Raw genomic sequence first — 20,897 nt, 5'->3', positions numbered from 1 at the left:
TCTGTTACACCAAATACACAAAATAATGATCTTTAAAAAAGCATCATATGACCCCTTTAAGAATGTTCATATGTATTATGAGTGAAAATATTGCCATAATTTGCAATGTAATTTTTTCCCCCAATCTTATTGACCAAGATCTCTACAGAATCCAAATGCAAATATTGCAAAAAGCAGTAGTGACCTACCTTATTGTTGAAGGAGAACTAGCAGCTCCATGCCAGTGGAAATGCCTTCATTTCTCATTATGAAGTATTTTTAATCGAGTGGTCTTATTTTCTAAGGGCTCACTGTTGCTGTGTTTGTGGGGGTGTGTGTGTGTGTGTGTTTAAAGCATACATGGTTTGTATTTGTAAGCCGGCAAAAATGTAGCCACTGCTGGAGCTCCTTCAGGTTCACTGAGATTGTCAGGAGGAAACACGTCATTTAAAGCAGCAGCACTTGGAAAATAGAAGACAAAATTGGGGTGTGTGTGAGAATGTCTGTCTTTGTGACTGGGTGTATGAACCACACAGAACATTGTGAAGAAAACATAAGTTTTGGATAGGTCCATTTTTAGCCATGAACGCTCTTGATGCATAGTTTCCATGTCTGTTTACTCTCTCTTTCCATACCTTAATCCCTACCGACCCATATTCTCTCTTTCTGATTCTGTCTCCAGTGTGCCTTCAGTGTAGTGCGTGTCTGCAGCTGTAATAATGACTAATCCACAGTGTTCTTTAAATGTATTTTGCTCCATCTGCATTAGTGAAAGAATTCAAATGAATAGAATTCAACTAGTATAATGATGAGAAGCACAAACTGTTTGTGTGTTTCTGAATGAAGTTATTTGGTTTGCTGTGTGATATCTTGATTCTCAAATTTTCTTCTTTCTACAGAAAAGGCAAAAAACCCATCTTGATTCTCCATACGCAGCTCTCAGTACGGGTTCATTCCATCCTAGGTAAGAGTGTATGCACAGTAATACTCTGTGATGAACATATGATTAATTTGCATGCTCCTTTCATAAGTGTTTGTATCTGTATTGCTGAGGTGGCAAGTACGTCATCCCTAGCTTTCCATTCTGGCTGTTGGTTTAGTTTGTCTTGGAGAAGGAATAAATGGGCCACGTTCTCCAAAAATGCTGAAATGGTATTATCCCTATATGGTTTTTCCTCTCAGTTGGGAACTTTCCAACTATATCCTCATAATCCTCAGTGACAACTTCAGGTTCAGCTAGGCTTTCATTGTAACATGGATCTGTTAAAGTGATGAACATAAGAGCTCCCCACTTAATAGTTCAGCTACAATTGGTTTAAGTCAGCGATTTAAGTGAAGATTCATCCATATTTGTCTTTTATGGTCATCATAAACCGTTTTAAGCTGGCCTATAAGCAAGTATAATGCCCAGTTTTTTATTTCGGTAACCATTTACTTGGGCAAGTGTATTCCGCTTCTGCAATGTGTGTTAATATTATAGCATATATAAGTTAAACAACACTTGTGCATCTACATTGACCATTAAGCTGTTGTTGAGTAAATTGTTGTATTATGTGTGTGTCCATTTGTGGGATACATATGGTGTATGGTAACAGCAATAACAGTCCAGATATTCTTCACTCTCCTTCATTTAATTTTTGGTTCAGCTAGAGTTGATAAATGTAAGCTTAAGGACAAAACATAATGAACAAAGCCACAGTAGCATAAATAGATTCTGCTAACACCAAGGATTGAGTCCATGGTCCAGTTTTGGCATCAGATGTATACTGTTAAGTTACCTCGTGAAGTTAGCTTATTTCCAGTCCTGTTAAATGCATACACCCTTTCAAAAATGTATATACTTGGAAAAACATTAACACTCAAATAGCATATCTAAATATCTCATTTCTGATGTCCAGGATGTAGTTACAGAGTGACCTTTGGAGGGTTTTCTCTCCACATATTTAGAAAGTGGAAAGTGCAGAATGAATGGCACCCCATCAGTGTCACCAAACCAGAATACTCAATTTATAATCAACTTGGCCATCTGCACTGGAAGTTTCAGGTATATGCCATTTCATGTGATGGTATAAACATTTGATTGTTCACTTACTTTAAATTTATTTTGATTATTTATTTAAATTATTATAGTGTGTTTTTGTTTTTAAAACAGAAAATATTTTAACCTGTTAAAAAAGCATTTGCGGCTATAGGCCAGTTGCCAGGACCTAGTCACGCCCTTTCATTTTCATTAGTATTGTGTGATATATAGTGAACGGATGAGTAGGTTGAAACAAGGACTATGGAAACCTAGTGATACCCTCGGTGTGTTCACTTTCTGTCACACTATGCCTGTCTCCCCTCCGTTCTGTCTGTGAATGCATGTCTTATCTTGCATTATATTATGCTGGTTTATTTTTCTACTGATGGGACATGTTTGAATGGAAGTTGGTTTTTGAGTGTGATATGCGTGTGTATTTGAGCAACACAAAGAGAACAATACACCTCAAGACAGGACAGACCAGTCCAGCCCTGGGGTTTCTGGGTCACTGTGTGATACACAACACTCCCAACTGGCTCTGATGGTGTGCTGAATCTTTGTTATTGCTTTTGTGGTCATACACAAAAGAAAAATGATTTAGCAGTTTTGCCCAGTAGATTTTTATTTCTAAACTGCTTTCTTGTAATAATTGAGGTAATGCTGAGTCATTGTAATTGTGTTGTCAGGAATGTCAAATGGAATGTTCAGGAATTTAGTCACATTGCCCGTTTGTTTTCTCTGTGTCTCTTCATGAAGTGTTGCTCTTTTGTTTTCCCCTCTATGTTGACCATAAAAAAAGGAGAAAAAAAATTCTTGGCAGTATGTTTTTTTTTTCACATTTGGATCAGTTTGAATCAAAGAGCTCATCAATCCACTCAGTCCAACCCCCACAGAGCTATTGTAGTGTCTGGCATACTTTCAGTTTTATTAATTGAGTCAAACTATGTTCACACTTTCACCCATTTGTTACAAACAAGTGACAAGGCTCCGTTCCAGTGCTCGCTGTGACTGCATGGTCACATGACTTTGGCTCTTGAACATGAGCCACCAGCGCTCTGTTGATGCTGTCAGTGCCAGCTGGCCCAGCCAATCAGATACGAGTAAAAATATTGGCTGATTTTACTGAGATCCAGCATTCTAAAGAAGCCATTATAATTAGTCATGGCTGCTTATTATTTTTTCAGTTGGAACGGGCTTGTCACTTGGCTAATAACCGTGTCTAGAGAAATGGGTAATTTTACAGTTGCTTTGGATTCAAAGTAATGCATGATCTTTTATCATAACTATGCATATGAATAGGTCTTTAGGGTTCATGCGCTCCTCCTCCAGTGATTTAAAAAAAATGATTCTTAGCTGAATCACAGCTTGCTTTTCCCGGTTTGCGTAATTCACGTTTTTAAGTGTGAATTGGACTTTCTGGGCTATTTTATGACGACTTGTTTTTCATACTATTCCTGATATCCAGCAAGTTCAGTCTTTTTCTGTATCAGAACACTGTGTTCCTTTCCATTCAGTATCAAGTGTGTCCTCTGTTGCTCTCAGCTGCAGACATAATTTATGGAAATGAAAGAATCTGCTGTTACTTCCCGGGTATCTGAAGGAGTGTGTAAAATATGTATATATCCATTCAGGATAAAAAGACTGCTGGCTTTGTAATTTATAACTCCACAGAGGCTTATCAATATCTAATGTACACATTGTGGCTCATATAAGTGCTTCTGTGAACTTTAAGTAAAGTTAACAACATCAGTTAATTAAAAGACATTTCCTTTCATAACAACCACAGCCTCTATCCCTGTTTTATAATGTGTGGTTTTAGGTTGAAAAACAAAGGCAGGCTTAACCTCCTTCTGTTTTCCTGTTGTTTTAGAAATAAGCTGATGCTGCACCCTATCCTTATAGTCATGTGTGAATCAGAGGAATTTTAATGGCAAACTAAGTTTTTAGTGTCAGTTTCGGGACATTTGCTAATGTTTTTATTTTTCCACTATATGAATGAATGACTGATTGAAATGGCACAGGTTCCCACAAAACAATGTAGTTCATCATATCCTGTACTCAATCAAGGGTTTTGTTTTTCCATTGTAAGGTTCAAAGCTTTCCTCAGAATCCTCAGCTTGCAGGTCCTTGCAACATTTATTCTTATATCATATTATTGTCTCCTGCACATAAACTTGTAAATGTGGAATTGATCGGGTATTTACCTGGTTTCTGACAAAATATGAAGATATGTAGATTGTTCAGTGTTTAATAAGCTACAGTATATGTGTAATATTGAACCAACAACACTGGTAAGTGAATAGATTTTGATGTCTATCTGAATTAAAAGCAACAATCAGCTGTCAAATTTCATGTGCTTTACTTTCAATTTAAAATAAAATCGGTCAAAATAATCACTTTTGAGAAAGTGCATAAAAAATAGTAAGCTCAGAAAAATGCTGTGGCAACTTTTAAAGTGTTTCCTAAGTAATTCAGTGTAGGAGGAACAGTGTCATTTAAATTGCCCAACAGGAAATGCCATGGTGCAGATAGTTCATCCCTAAGGCCTCGGGCTTCTATTTCCTACTCTGTTTATGTAAGGCTGGGCAGCAGCACATACTGTTCAAATTTTAGCAAAGCCACCCGTACGTCTGTCATTAGCATCAATTCTCTAACACCTCAACATACACGTGAACATGAACCACAGGTCGTAGTTTTCATAGTCAAATAAGCATTTTATGTAATCATTCAAGTGGTATTTCAAACCTTGAAGTGGACGTCATTGTGCCAAAACGGGACAGCTGAGTTTATTTTTATATTTGATGCCACCCCGCACACAGTTAGCCCTCTTAAATGCCTCTAAAATCTTTCTTCCATCTACTGCTTAAATATTTAACTCTCTCCAGCTCACAGAAGCAGCAAAGTGACTTCTGGATCTAACTAAACTGTTGCTGGCTGATTTGCTTCAAATCCATGTGTCTCCATACTGCAGGGTTCCCACAGTCATGGCAGACCTGGGAGAAAAAAAGTGAATAGTGAACCCAAAAATTATGTATGACTTGCTTTCTTCTGTGGACCTCAAAAGACGATGTTTGGAAAAATGTCTGTTGTTTTGTCCATACAATGAAAGTCAATGGGGTCCAATGTTTTGTTTTGATCCAGTGGACTTTTTTAATATGAAAAAAAAAGTATTTTATGTTCACCAGAAGAAAGTAAGTTATACAGGTTTGGAACAGCACGAGGGTGAGTAAATGATTTTCAGTGTTTGGGTGAACAATTATTTTTCTAGGGAAATGAATGTGTCAGAATGTGTGGGAACCCTGATATCAAAGGCAACCTCTAAGCCTGTCTCTGATTCCTTCATGTCAGCTGCTCGTGTTCAGAGTTGTTGGCTCTCTGTGCACAGTGTGTGGTGAAATGCTCTGACAGACAAGGTTATAATCTGGGGCTATAATCTACTTTACCAGTACCATTGACATCTATTCCAAATGTCCTTTCTATTGAAGTGGCTTCACTGTAGCATCTCAGAAATAGAGTTTATTCAAGGCTAATATATGTATAGTCACAACTGGATGTCTTTTTTGAGTTGTATTGAAATGGTGGTTATTCACCCCAGACTCTTTGGATTTTCCACCCTCCATCGCTCTAAGATGGTTTTCTAAGCATGGCTGCCAATGTTTGGTCCACAGGGACGAGGACACAGACATCCAATTGGAGGCTATTTATAATAGAATACAAAATAGTTTTTCTAGTGGCACAATGCTATATGCCAATAAGTACTCTATATTCCACATTCAGTTTTTATTATTTTATTATATTTTTTCCCCTTCAGGCTACATGTACAGGACATGTACTGTGGGTTACCTAAGTCTGCAAAACCCTAGAACATTTTCCCATGATGCTACAAATCCAATTTTAGCTCCCCATCTCTTTCTTCTTTCCCTCTGTGCCCAAGTCATTAATGAGCGTTACAGCCTGATCTCTCTTTGACATAATTTCATGCCTTGTGTTCTTCATCCACCTGATAGACTCTATCTAAAGCATCACGGTCGCCACTGAAGCATTTCATATCCCTGTGTTGGCATCTCTGGGGAGTCCTCATACCCTTGGTGACTCATTTGGATCACAGGTTTTCACATCTAGTGAAAATATCCCATAATAGTCAGTTGCTAGTGTCGTACTTTATTGCAAGTATGTGCCGAGGTCAAGTCTGAATCAGGATTTGGCTGGAATGAGTTTGGTGGATGTACTGAGTCATTACCCCAGGAAATCCTGCATCCATGTGTCCATTGGACTTTGCATGCATTTGTCCAATTCCACAGACTACACATGTTGTACTAATAATAGCATTAATAATAATAACCCTTTGGTGAGCATTTAACTGCTTCATCAGGAAGTTTCATTTCGTAATATTTTGGAAACAGATCCCAGTTCAGTTATCTATAACAGTACAATTTTTTTTTTTTAGTCGAACCCCTCTGACCTAAAATATTTACTTGAGGTACCTCCTGAGATTTTAATTTATAATTGATGAACATATTTTTTTTCATGTTCACAGTTCTCTGATTTTAATTAAATTTCACATGACACGCAGGTGAACACATAAAATATTTAATCTTTTTTTATCAAGCGTTTTATTTTATTTTAAAATGATTTATTCTTTTTAATTTTACAGGACACCTAAATTTTGTGTCAAGGAGCAGCAGTTGACCTCACCATCTTTGTGTGAGAGAATGGAAGCATGTGCTCAAATGATCAAAACACATCACTTTTGCAAAGTGAACTTTCCAGTCCATTGTTATTTCACATTTGTAACAAAATAAATGAATACATTTAGTATTTTAAAATTGTATTTGTATTATGAGTGTGTAAAAAGTTAGAGTGAGTTTGTCTACACCTCTCCTGATCCTAGAACAATCTGTGTTGAGGTACCTCCTGAGATTTTAATTTATAATTGATGAACATATTTTTTTTCATGTTCACAGTTCTCTGATTTTAATTAAATTTCACATGACACGCAGGTGAACACATAAAATATTTAATCTTTTTTTATCAAGCGTTTTATTTTATTTTAAAATGATTTATTCTTTTTAATTTTACAGGACACCTAAATTTTGTGTCAAGGAGCAGCAGTTGACCTCACCATCTTTGTGTGAGAGAATGGAAGCATGTGCTCAAATGATCAAAACACATCACTTTTGCAAAGTGAACTTTCCAGTCCATTGTTATTTCACATTTGTAACAAAATAAATGAATACATTTAGTATTTTAAAATTGTATTTGTATTATAAGTGTGTAAAAAGTTAGTGAGTTTGTCTACACCTCTCCTGATCCTAGAACAATCTGTGTCCACAGAGTGGAAGTGGATAAGTGTCATTCATACGCCTAATGGCCTGTGGGTGTGAAGCTTAAAAAATAAAGCACAAAAGTTAATTAGGCTTAGTCCATACTTAGTCCAGTTTACCTGCTAGCAAAACACCAAAGTAATGGGTTCGAATCTCAGGGAAACTGTGGCTTATCGTAAAATATTTTGTTTAGATTTTAGAAGTAAAGCCTACCAACATGTAGCCTTTAAGCCAGTTATGTAAAACAGAAAAGGAGTCATTTTAGAAAGGTACTCAAGGCATTTTAGCAGTGTTTAAGCTTACCCTCAATCAATATAAGAATATTTGTACTTTTCTAAGATGCCAGGGACACTTGGCTGTTGTTACTAGTTTAGTAAAGGGTTCAGTAATGTGGTCAATCCTTGTGTGTGTGTGTGTGTGTGTGTGTGTGTGTGTGTGTGTGTGTGTGTGTGTGTGTCTATACATATGCATGTATGGATGTATGTATGTATGTATATGTGTGTGTATACATACATACATGTGTGTTATTGCTGGGACAATAAATCGATGCATCGCAAATCGAGAAATGATTCTGCATCGATTCTGAGATTTTCCGAAGGCATCGCGATTCTCTCTTGAATCGATTCTAAGCTTAGTTTTTAACAGCAGATAGCACTGCGTGCTTTAGAAATTGCCGTATTCTGATTGCTTCCAGTTCCTTACACACGCACCACTTGAACCTAAAATAATCATTCATAAAGTTCAAAAAGGTTGAAGCGAATTACAAGGATGTTCACAGTGGGCTGTGTTTGTGAGGTGGAGCAGCGGTATCAAACTCCCGCCCAAACTCCCACAGACCCAATCAGCCATAACGACACGCCCCGTTTTTATAGCATCAAATTACTAGCTAAAATCAAACTTATCACAAAAACGAACAATTGAACATATATCAGCGTGACAACAACTACCTTAAATGACCAAAACCATCTTTCGGAAAATTGTATTGGAAGTGTAATTTATTTTTATTTTTTTTTATCGCGATGCATCGATTTATTGTCCCAGCCCTAATGTGTGTGTGTGTGTGTGTGTATATATATATATATATATGTATATGTTAGTGTTTGCACGCATTAGCATTTTTCCTGTGTGTTTTTATGTCTACTCACACCTGGCATCAATTGAAATCATTAGGAGCTGTGTTAGCATTTCATCTTCAGAGTCCAAGTTCCCTACTGCAATAAGTGGGGTTTGAAGTCACAGATGGCTGTGAGTGATAAAGATCTGTTAATGTGAACTTAAGTTGACACAGATACCCAACAACAGCACAGCTCTCTGGCTGGTGGGCAAAGACATCAAATAATGCACAAAATACTTATTAAAGCACTCTAAGCTTAACACAATGTTGATAATGTGACAGAGAAATCAGCTGGGTAAGAGGCGAACGTTTTACATGCTGTTCACATATAATCATAGTTAACCCATGATGCAGTTTAAGTTTTAGGTTTAATCTTATGAATTTAGGTTGTACCGCAGCAAATGTCTCTTATTGGACTAAGCATAATTGCTTTTTTTTTTTTTGGTGATGCTGACCTCATTTACTGTTGATGATGCCTTGAACATGGTCTTCTAGATTCTGGGAATAAACTTTTTTTATTGGCAACATGCTCTGTGCATGCTTTCTATTGATGCAGATCAGAAAAGAGAAGTGTTTTTCTAGTTTGCCCTTATAAGGCTGTCATTAAATGTACTGCAGTCAAGTAACGGAAAGCGCAGTCTGACCTATTAAATGTCTAACCTGTGACCTTTTATTGTGACACCGCTAAAAGGGATCCTTACCGTCTACACAGGCTCATTGAACTGTCCACAGGAACTGTCCCCTGTCATTTTTAGTGATTGTACCAATGTGCAGTTCTTATGTCCATATGCAGCAGGATTTTATTGGGTTAACTGCTGTTAGGATGTGTGAAAAGGACAAACAGAGCATTTATGTACAGCCATTGTTTTGACCTGCAGTGTTAACCTTTTCCCTGCCCTGGAGTGGAAGCTTGTTAGGGATTGGTTTACAGTCCCACTCATGTTAAATCATAACCTTCAAGAATACAAAGCGTGAATCTATAGCATTGTTGTCTTTCTTGCTTTAAAGCAATATCCTGTTTGGATGCCTACATCACTTTCTATTATTAATTTCTTATGGAATAGAGCAGTATAAGGAACTCACAGCATATCAACTTTCAGAGGAACAGGCCCTGAGAAATGGGGGTTAACTGAGGTAGAAGTTTATTGCCAGACTGCCACTGGGAATAACACTGATGTGTTTGGCAAGAAATGCTGTAGTGGTTAGCTTCATTCAAATGTCAAGCAAGCAGTAACCTGTAGAGATCATTTGTTATGCTATATTAAAAATTTGAGGTTGATCTCTGTGTTCATGCCCTAACAAGCTAACAAGTTTTCAGCCTGATTTGAAAAGATAATTGGTCATGCAAAACTAGAATGCCAAAGAAGGCCCTTAGAAGCGAATGGTCCTTATGATGTAGTTACATGAAGCACTCCCTGTCTGATTGTTTTTCTCTGATTGCCCAATGATTATGAACTATAACTATTGAGAGCTGCCTGTTATGCCCGCGGTACACTGTGTGTTTTTGAGGATTAACTACGTGACATACAACAACTCAAAAAAAAAAGAAGCTAAACATGTCACATATCTTTGGAAAGCTGAGATTCTTGTGATTCGAATGATGCGAAAAGCATGCTTTGATGCATTTTAAGATACAATCAACACAGCAAGTACAATCAGTCCTTGTCAGACCGCCAACAAGGCTTCATCCTGTGATCCCATTGTGTTTTCCAGCTAATAGCTCCCAGCTATAGTCATCTGAAGGCATCTGTTTGCAAAAAATGTAGGTGGAATGTTTTTTTTCCTTTTTCAGTGTGTTCAGAATTATATTACTCAATACCAGTAAGACTTCCTGTGATTCTGAGGTTTGTTCTGTTTAGGAACAAACTATACTCCAAATAGTTCAAGAACAGCATGCAATTTACTTTGGGTATGCCTATTTTTAGGCGTTTTAAATTTTTTAGGCAAATTTTACAGGGGTTAAACCCGCGATTGGACCTTTGTTTGTGAATATATAGAGGTGAAATGCAGCTTTAGTGCTTTCATTGCAGACCCTGTGATTGTTGTTCAGTCTATGTCATTGTCTTTGTAAATGTGTGATCCAACTGTAGTAGTGCCCTGTGTTTCAGACGGTTGTGTTCAGAGTGCTGTCTGTTACTCTTCCCTTGTGTCACTCTTCCCACATTTCCGTTTCCTGCACATATTGGCTTCCTGTGCTGGAGCCTTCATACAGTGGGCTTGACTTCTGAAGCACCCTTTGTCACAGTACTGCAGCCTGACTAATAAAAACATATCTGGAGGAATTCTTCCCATCGTGCTGATCTCAAAGCTTTTATATGTGCTCTTTCGATTTAATTGCTTAAATCAGATGTTATCACTTTAACACAGTTATTATCCTGATATGGTGGGCAGTATGGTTGTCACTGTAATTTCTTTACCCTAAACCTTTCATCTAAACAGTGTTCTTGAACTGGTTCTGCTGTGTGAAGATCAGCTATACTAAATCACTTATTTTTGTCTAACCTTAGAGAAAAGTCAAATATCTTGTCTTGAATTGGCAGTAAATGCAGAAACAGAGGCAGAGGCCATGTGTGAATAATCTTACTCAGTGTGTTGTATAGAATGTGCCAAGTCACAGTTTCTCTCAAGGATTCTGTGTCCTTTCTGTCATATTTGGTTTTGTCACTCGCTTACCCTCAGATGAACCTAGAACAATCCTTTCCTTCAAAGAAGGTTTGGTGCAGTACTGTATAAATTATTAAATTGTGCCATTGCCCTGTTTTCTTTCTATAGTCAGTAATTTAATAATGACATGGTAAAATATATATTTTTTTCTTAAGACCCAGTTTGCAATCGGTGTTTGTTGTCTAAAATGCAAAAAGTCCCTAAAAAAAACTCCATGTGTTTTGTTTGGGGCTTCCCCTAGTTCTGTTTTATGATGTGATCTAACGGTAGCTATTGTTGTAGACTGGGCTTACAGTATATGTGGTTAGGAAAAGCAGGAATATCAAAACTGCATAACTAACATGTCAATCAGTTGGGTGCTTTGCATTACTGATTATGTTGTAGGATATGAAGTGAACATGACTGCTTGTGTAACAAGTGAGTTTGGATAAAAGATCTCAGTTCACTTTTATGTGTTAGTTTGTTTGCTCTAGTCTCTGTTGGTTTACCCTTCACATTACTCACAGATCATTTGGTGGTTACATGTTTGTGGGTGATATTCTACTTTAAGAATATCCCTGTTTTTTTCTCTCTTTCATAATCTGTTGCCCACATGCCCTCACTTCTTTTCTTGCTTCTTTTTTCTCTCATAAACACAACTGTGGGAATCTGAGGTGACATTCATCCTCACTGTGATGTTCAGTTTTAGACTGAGAAGACTGGTTTATGGTACCGCATTTGCTGACAGTAAAATACTTGGCAGATCTATTAGCCTGTATAATAAGAGGTTGAAAATAATTTATTGAAAGCATATATGCTTGCAAGCAATGAAGTGTGTGTGTGTGTGTGTGTGTGTGGGGCATATGACATCCTGGCTGCTTGTTGTGACATCCTTCCAGGCAGCAGCATAAAAACATTTTCATGTGTTTGCCATGAATGCCATTTGTAAATGTAAAGATTGTGTGAGCAAATGTGTGTTTGGGTACCATCTGTAATGTCTGTTCTTTTGACACTGAGCTTCGTGTGTGTGTCTGTGTGTATGTGTGTGTGTGTGTGTGTTTGTGTGTGTGTGTGTGTGGAACATTATCAGTAGCAAGCAGCTGTCTGTGGGTGACCACATCATTCTCCATGCTGTGATGGACTCTACCACTGAGCTCAGAACACACACACACACACACACACACTGTCTGTCTGTACCCCTTTATTTGGCAATCTCTATATTTCACTCTTTCTCCTTTGCGTACTTGAGTGCGTGCACATACATATATACACATGCACAGGGATAGTAACTACAACAGAACACATCATAGTGACAGACCTTTGGTTTTTACATTGTCAAAACAGATCACCAAAACAAAACATTATTAGAAACCCATGTATTTGCTAAAAGCCAGAAGCTTCTCATTTGACGTGATTCATGACGTTACATCAAGGGATACAGTGGCCAGTGATATTCAGTTCTCATGGGACATTAACTTGGGCACATAATGTACAAATATTCACTGTTCATGACCAGTCTGGTTTTGTGAATCAAGATGATCTCAGTGTTCTCTTGAAATCACTATTCATGCCGCAGGGTGTACCAGCTATTGTGGGATATACATCTGGAAAGTTGACAGTTTTAAACGTTTAGTAATACATATTAATATTATAATAATTCATTTAACACAGAATAGAGCTTTAATTTAATAGAGCTTTTTTTGTGTGTCCAAGACACTGTTTGTTTGCTGAGACTTGGTTCAAAGTTCCTCTGGATTGGCAAACATTGCAAAAGCTTGTTTACAAATGATGCTATTCCCAGGCATTGAAAAATGACTGTTTATTAAGCATCTCTGCAAATTTTCCATATAAATAAATGGCGTAGATGGTGAATCAGATGGAAAATAAGAGAGACTGTTTGTAGCACATGTTGCGTGAGTACATCAGCTTACATTAGCTATTTGAGGAAGATCATGTGTCTGCCATGCCAGTTTCTTTCAGTTCTCACAGTAAGCACAGGCTAACCAGCTAGGCATGGACCGGTATGAGATTTTGACGGTATGATAACCTTAAGCAAAAATATCACGGTTTCACAGTATCACGGTATTGTTGTTACAGCTCTAAAATGTGTTATTTTTAAATGACTGGATTATTTTTGTAAGATAAATATCCATATTTCAAACGTAATAAACACTTTTTTCTCACTTCCGCTGACTGTGGTATGGGTCAGATGTTTTGAAATGCGACCGCAGTGTGAACAGTCATGTCGGAATTCATGTGACTTTTACGTCACTCTAGATCGACATTCGTCATAATTTCGCGCTGACAGGAGACACTTCAAAGATTTTACATACTCAAAGTTATCAAGACAGTTGCGAAAGGTAGTCAGTGGAAGTACAGTAATGTGTCAGAACTCATAAGTATTATAGTGACAACTCCATATACAAGCAAAACATGAGAGCTTGAATCATTAAAGAACGCATAATCACTTACTTTATGTCCTCCATGTTTACTTCCGTATGACAGCGCGCCAGAACAGGAATTTGGCTACTTTTTACACTGTTACCACGGGTTGTTTTTCAACTTCGTGGGTTGACGCGACCCCACTAACGTGATGTTTACCTCCCTGAACATGGTTGGGCTAGTTTTGGACTAGTTTTGAGAAACAATTGGAAGGATTTTGTTGTAAAAACCTGGAAACCCTGTTCTTATCATTCTTTTGCGCATGCGGGTCAGTTCAGAACCATGATCTGTTCACACTGGAAATCTGATATTGGCCACATTTAAAACAACAATGTGAACAGCTATACAAAAAAAATCAGATCTGAGAAAAAAATTGGAATTGAGCACTAAGGCTCGCAGTGTGAACGTAGCCTAATATGGCAGCAATTCTCTTGTCTTGTGTCGACACACCACACGGAAGAGAGGGGTGAGCAGTAGCTCATTAGCATTTAAAGAGACATGCAACAAAACGGGCTGTTTTTGACAAGGTAAAAAGGGTGTTGTTTTACACATCCATTGAGGAATTTTAACCAAAGTATGTTACAGACATTTCATGAAGACCCTAAAGAATCACACCAACTTGTGGAAAATAGGCATCTGATGTCCCCTTAAATGTCTTCATGTACACCACCTTAGTGATGGATGCTCTTTCTTTCTTTCTTTCTTTCTTTCTTTCTTTCTTTCTCCGTTATTTATTTCATACAGAACCAGTCAGAATTTGGATACATGCATGTTTCTCATGATGTTAAAGACCTTATATAAATGGATCTTTATTATTAACCGTTTGAAATAGCATTTGATGACACGAATTGCACCTATGAATGTCTTTACAAAACTAAAATTTTAATTCCACACCTTTTTTTTAATGGATGAGTTGGACAACATTGTGAAGGAAAAGGACTTGTGAAGCTGTTTGAGAGAATGCAGTGGTAGACAAAAAGTGACAGCTTTTCTAAAATATATAATAAGTTTTGATCTACTTAACATTCCCATATGTCCCATTTGTGTCATTTCACAGATTTAATGAATATGTAGTTGCTCTAAAATGTGGAAAATGGTAAAGAATGAGTAGGTGTGTCTTATGACTGGTACAGTACAACAATTTTAAATGCTTATCAAGAAAATAAAACTGTGTTTTAAAGGTGTGTTAAATGGTTTTAGTTGAATGGTTCATAACTAACCTGTCAGTCAAGGGCAAAATATGTGAAAGGTATTTATATGACAGGAATGACTGTTTACAGGCAGTCAGTGACACCACCTCTTATTTCCTCTGATTCTGAATGATAAGCTAGTTGGAGAATTCCAAACATCTGGTGCTTAATGATACCTTGTTTTTATCAATGCAAATGGTTTGCTTGTGTTTACTACCACACAAATTGTACTGGTAAAATCTAGCTAGCTGAGTGAATTACACTGAATCGGAGACTGTGACTCAGTCATGCTGTGAACTTTAATCTTTATGTCAGTAGGTATCTTGATAAGGTGTGTGTTTAAGTGCTCTTTGAGAATGTGTCACTGCAATAACAATTTTTGTCTCTTAGATACAGGTATTTATGCCCTTGTCTATTGACTGATGAATAACCTTTTTTTTCTCCTTTTCTCCTTCTTATAGAGAAGTTGTATAATTCCCATGGTCCTGAGCTTCGGCGGTCTTTGTTTTCTTTAAAGCAACTCTTTCAGGTAAGATCCTGAAAAACACACACAACAAGTTTTTAAAAGAGAAAAAGCTATATGTGAGTGAGTTAGATAAGGACGGTGAGATGTTACAGATGCTGAGAGTCAGAGCAGGACAGAGAGAAGTATATACTGAACAGAATGATTGACAAAAACTTGATGTCTCTTCCACGTACTGTTACATTGGGCTCTAAATTTATTCTAAATTGTGAGGGAAAAATAAGCACAAAATTCAGTCTTGAGGAAGTGTCCCACAACAGAACAAAGCAATACTGATACAATCTACCTTTACATTAATAGTATTTATTGCTTCTGGAACCCATGTTAAGTTTTAATATAATATAAGAAAATGAAATAAGATATAGATGATATAAGATATGCTATAGTTCATCATTACATATAGATCATACTGTATGTATAATATACTATATTATAATATAACTAGTTATGATCGACAGTTTGCTATTGGAGAATAGTATGCCAGAAGCTGAGATTTTACTAATTTTATTAAATATTTAGGCATGCAGAGTGGCCATTGAAAATATTTTATAAGTCATTACTCCAGTCTTCAGTATCACATGATCCTTCAGAAATCATTCTAATATTTTTATTTTCTCATTAATGATTTCTTATTAATAGCAATGTTAAAAACAGTTGTGCTGCTTAATATTTTTGTGGAAATTGCAATGTTTTTTTTACAGTTGTGCACAGCGGCAGATCTTAATTCGGTTTTATATCGCACAGGATGATAAGGACTTGGTTCCAGAATTTGTCATCTCTGAGGGTCTGACGTGTTTCATTAAAGTGGGTGCTGAGGCAGATCATAACTACCAGAACTACATCCTCAGAGGTCTGTTCTCAACACCGTGTCTTTACTGGAGCATATGCAGCACTGCTGCAAAATATTTTGTGCATGTCTCCATTAAAAATGTTTATTCGTTAGCAGGGTTATTGATGACTCTTTCACTAATCATTAACATGACATGACTTTGAAAGATGTGTGAATATGTATCAGTCTAGAGTTTCTAAAATCAGTCTAATATAATGTATTTATTATGCACGTACACCACACATCTTGCATGCAGACTTCAAATAGCACAAAGGATATTACATATTTTTGGCTAATAGGCCATCTGTAACGGTAGTTTATACTGACCAGAATTAGATCAGCAATTAGACCAGCAAACATGCCGGCACTGTATAGTAAACTCTGCTGTCCTGTTCCCAGCTCTCAGTCAGATCATGCTGTTTGTGGATGGAATGAACGGTGTTGTGAACCACAACGAGACTGTACAGTGGCTGTACACACTGACTGGCAGCCTGGTGAGTGACGGCAACACACACATACCGCAGCAACTGTAAACACTGACCACAATACAGTATTATTTACGTTAGGATCATGTTCTGTCAGTGGTTGTGTATTAATGCACCTTGACATTTTAATACCACAACATGCCAGCCGAATTAAGAGTCAATAGATTAATGTTCAAAAGTTGATTGTATGTGATAATCATTTGATTCCTGAGGGCTAGATTACTTTTACTGTACATCAACTCATTGAGCAAATGCTTATCTGCTAAATGATCCAAAGCCACTTACAGCATAGTGCTCACAACACCAAGGTCATGGGTTTGATTCTTGGGTAATGCATGAACTGATTTGCTGTATACATTGAAGTCGCTTTGGATTAAAGTGTCTGCCAAATGTGTAAATTAAAAAACAGAAAGAAAACAAAACAAATGCAGTTCAGCAAAACAGTTAGTTCATCCTAAGGCAATGTACAATTAGAAAAAAAAATAAGGTTGGCCAGAAAAGTACAAGCTAGTGCAGAGATGTAGGTGTGAATCTGGACCAAAATCAAGTGTTTTGATCTTCACTCACAACCTTCTCTTCTAATTATTAAAGTTAAATATATTACTATTGTGGGAGAATGGTTTGCCAAATCCTCCACAGAAATGCTTATTACTACAGTAACTACTTGATATTGAAATGGCTATAATAAACTGGCTGGTGCTGTTGTGCAACCATTTCAAAGTTGGGCCATTGCTCTGTTGAGTTTGCATCTTTACAAATTTAAAATACGTATGTATAGTTTTGGAAGTGTCTTTGTGTAAACTTAGTGTGAATCTGTTGACATGAGATTTGTACACTTTTTACTGTAATGGATTCAGTCATCTTGAGCATCAGTTTGAGGTCATATCCTTCTGCATGATATCAAAGAGGAAGTGAAAATGAGAATCGAGTGAATGAGTAATATCAAGTAACTATCAGAAATAAAACCTGAACCAGACTTTGTTTTTATTTACAACAAACACAAAATACTAGTGGTAAGTTATTGTATTAATGTTGAAGATGCATGTTTATTTTGTCAGTATACACTATTGTGTGCAGAACTTGAATGCATTAAAAAGATTATAACTGAGCCTTATTGAGGTTTGATACTGCATCTTCTGTAACAGGACCGTAAATACTGCCTCTTTGTAGCCTATTTCTCTCTTTCTCTTTCTCTTCAGTCTCGGCTGGTTGTGAAGACAGCTCTGAAGTTGCTGATAGTGTTTGTGGAATACACTGAGTCCAACAGTCAACTGCTTATTCAAGCTGTCACCATTGTGGATGGAAAGAGAGGTTAAACACATTTAAACATTCTCTCATGACACTTATATTCTGAATCCATCATGTGCCATTCATTCTTTTTTTCTGTCATTATCATCACAATACAGATATTTTTTTATAAATTATTTTCAAGGGAGCTTAGGGTGTACTTTGCCTCTTTTAGGAGTAAAGCCTTGGACGTATCTAACAGATATCCTGTCAGAGAAGAATGGATCAGACACAGAGCTGCTCATCTACACCATGACCCTCATCAACAAGGTAAAACACAGATTAGACATACCAGTCTACAACCGTGATCCACATCAGCACAGTGCTGAAGCGTCAATGTCCTTGATATGGATTTATCCCTCTGGCCTCCCAGACTCTGGCTGCGCTTCCTGATCAGGACTCATTTTATGATGTGACAGACTGTTTGGAGCAGCTAGGAATGGAAAGCATAGTCCAGAAACGTATGACTAGCAGCGGCACCGAGGGTGACATTAAACAGCAGTTCATCATTTATGAGGTAAACTCCCAGTACACCTCAAACACTCCATATTTCAGACATATACACTATTGTTCAAAATGCGGTGTCAATATGTATTTTTTTTAAATAAAGAAATTAATACTTTTATTCAGCAAGGACCAATTAAATTGATCAATGACAGTAAAAACATTTGATCATGTTATAAAAGATTTCTATTTCATATAAATTATGTTCTTTTGAACTTTCTATTAATTAAATAAACATGAAAAAACATTATGTTTTCAACATTAATATTAATAAGAAATGTCTCGAGCACCAAAACAGCATATTAGAATGATTTTTGAAGAATCATGTGATATTTAAGACTAATGGCTGCTAAAATTCTTCATTATTCTGCTTCATTAATACATGTTAAAATTACATGTTTAATTATATTAAAATAGAAAACAGTTATTTTAAATTGTAATAATATTACACAATTGTATTTACCGTAATAATCCTGAAAAAACATTATGTTTTCAACATTAATATTAATAAGAAATGTCTCGAGCACCAAAACAGCATATTAGAATGATTTTTGAAGAATCATGTGATATTTAAGACTAATGGCTGCTAAAATTCTTCATTATTCTGCTTCATTAATACATGTTAAAATTACATGTTTAATTATATTAAAATAGAAAACAGTTATTTTAAATTGTAATATTACACATTTGTATTTACCGTATTTGCAATCAAATAAAAGCAGCCTTGGTGAGCTTAAGAGTCTTCTGTCAAAATCATTAAAAAAATCTGACTCCAACCTTTTAAACAGTAGTGTAACTCTACAAATAGTGAATGATTTCTGTGTTTTGTATATTATGTAGAATGCCCTCAAGTATGAAGATGGTGAGATCGATGAAGGGGCACCGAATGTCCGTAAAGACCGAAGGAAACTGACACCCAGCGAGCAGGAGGGCAGGAGGAGCCGGCGGTCATCTTCTCACAGTCTTACAGATAGTTCCTTTCGACCAGGTTCCCCAACTGTATCAGTCTCTTCTAACAGCCCTACCCCAGGTATCTTCAATGCAGTCTCTCTCCGTCCCTGTTCTTGTACCTTGTGCTATCCACTGAAGGGCCTGTCTCACACATTCAGTGTCTGCACATTGTCATTTCAGATCCCATGTTAAAAGATTATAGCATTCACACTTCACTTGCACCTTTTGTGTTTCAGAGGTGATGCGTACAGCCTCCCCACAGCTGTCAGATTCCTCTTATTCTCCTGTTTCTGGCAGTCCTGTGTTGACCAGTCCCTCCTCTACGACCTTTAGCTCACCCACTTCTCCTCTCACTCCGGTGACTAATGGAGCAGAGTCTGCAGCCCCTCCTGAGCAAGAACACAACTTGTGAGTATTAACAGTTTGTTGTGTTTTTATGCATTCTTACACTTTCATAAACATATCATATACTTGGAATATGTTTTGTATTACTAAGCTTTTCCATAATCAAACAGAGCAAAAAACAGTAAGGATATATTGAAGGATTTTCATACGGCAATGCATTGTTTCTCCATTGTGTGGCAGCGTAACATAAGCAGACCTTTCAGTCGTGAGACTCGTGACACTGTAGGAAAGAAATCTTTCATATAGGATGACTTGTAGCTATCATAGATGTGAATCCATTCTGAGATGGATTATTCAAGTAAGGCAAATGTGCGTCTCACAAGTTCTCAACCTACAATAACATTCATTATTTTTTTTATGTATTTATTTATTTATATATATTTTTTTTACAAATTTTACCAGACCAAACATTCCTTCTAGTTTGTTCTTTGACTGTGTGGATGAGGGAATGACAAGAGATAAACACACAATCCTGCTGTGTTCTTTATGCAGGCAGACAGCTATTATTCACACACTAATGTTAACATCTGTGCAGTCTTTTAATGTAATGTTTTAGGGGTGCTCCGATTGATCGGCTACCGATCACTATCGGCCGATAATCGCGTTGGAATGTTTGATCGGCGGTCTCTAAAAAGGCCAATCTCTAAAAACCGATCTCAAGCTGATGATGTGCCTGCTGTGAGAGGTTTGGCATGACATGCAGCGGCACCGTCTCAGTCTCTGTCCGGCGCGGGTGAAATAATTTCAAGTCACCACATTGCGTCTGCACTATAAGCGAGCTGCACAGTTGACACAGAAATTGTCACTTGCACAGTGTCGCATCGTCACTAAAGTTTATAAATTGCATTTCTTTTTAATTCTTGCCAGTGTTTAAACCAGGGGTGGGCAAACTTTTTGACTTCGAGGGCCACATCAAGTTTTCCACACTAAGTGAGGGGCCGCATGGTTATGTGTATGACAAATTAAGTTTTTTTTTTAAATTATTATTAATATTGACCACTACTGTACTGTATGTAGGGTTGGGAACCGAGAACCGGTTCTTATTCAGAACCGGTTCTGTTTTTTGAAAATAACCGGAACCGTGAGCTATTTCTAAGTTTCGGTTCCGAAAACGGTTCTGGTGCGACACGTGACCAAGCGCTGTGAGCAGCCTTGCGCCGGCGTTTCCCGTAAAGGATGTCACAAACTAAATAACAGAAAT

The 20,897-nt window shown here is 37.1% G+C and overlaps 1 protein-coding gene across 1 annotated transcript in view; it reads left to right on the top strand.

The window, feature by feature from the left end:
- The window catches only part of LOC107664369 (FH1/FH2 domain-containing protein 1-like), a 50,882-nt gene that overhangs the window by 4,979 nt on the left and 25,006 nt on the right, over positions 1-20,897 (top strand). The window contains exons 2-10 of the mRNA XM_016454918.1: positions 879-943; positions 15,174-15,241; positions 15,980-16,085; positions 16,464-16,558; positions 17,749-17,860; positions 18,012-18,106; positions 18,210-18,353; positions 19,181-19,370; positions 19,528-19,699. Of these exons, the coding sequence (XP_016310404.1) occupies positions 879-943; positions 15,174-15,241; positions 15,980-16,085; positions 16,464-16,558; positions 17,749-17,860; positions 18,012-18,106; positions 18,210-18,353; positions 19,181-19,370; positions 19,528-19,699 (1,047 nt within the window). The remainder of the gene's footprint in view (positions 1-878; positions 944-15,173; positions 15,242-15,979; positions 16,086-16,463; positions 16,559-17,748; positions 17,861-18,011; positions 18,107-18,209; positions 18,354-19,180; positions 19,371-19,527; positions 19,700-20,897) is intronic.

This window comes from Sinocyclocheilus anshuiensis, unplaced genomic scaffold (assembly GCF_001515605.1).
Source record: "Sinocyclocheilus anshuiensis isolate Anshui unplaced genomic scaffold, SAMN03320099.WGS_v1.1 scaffold307, whole genome shotgun sequence".
In the NCBI taxonomy this organism is placed as follows: domain Eukaryota; kingdom Metazoa; phylum Chordata; class Actinopteri; order Cypriniformes; family Cyprinidae; genus Sinocyclocheilus; species Sinocyclocheilus anshuiensis.
The sequence above is the reverse complement of the archived record's forward strand: the minus strand, read 5'-3'. Positions and strand labels throughout refer to the sequence as shown.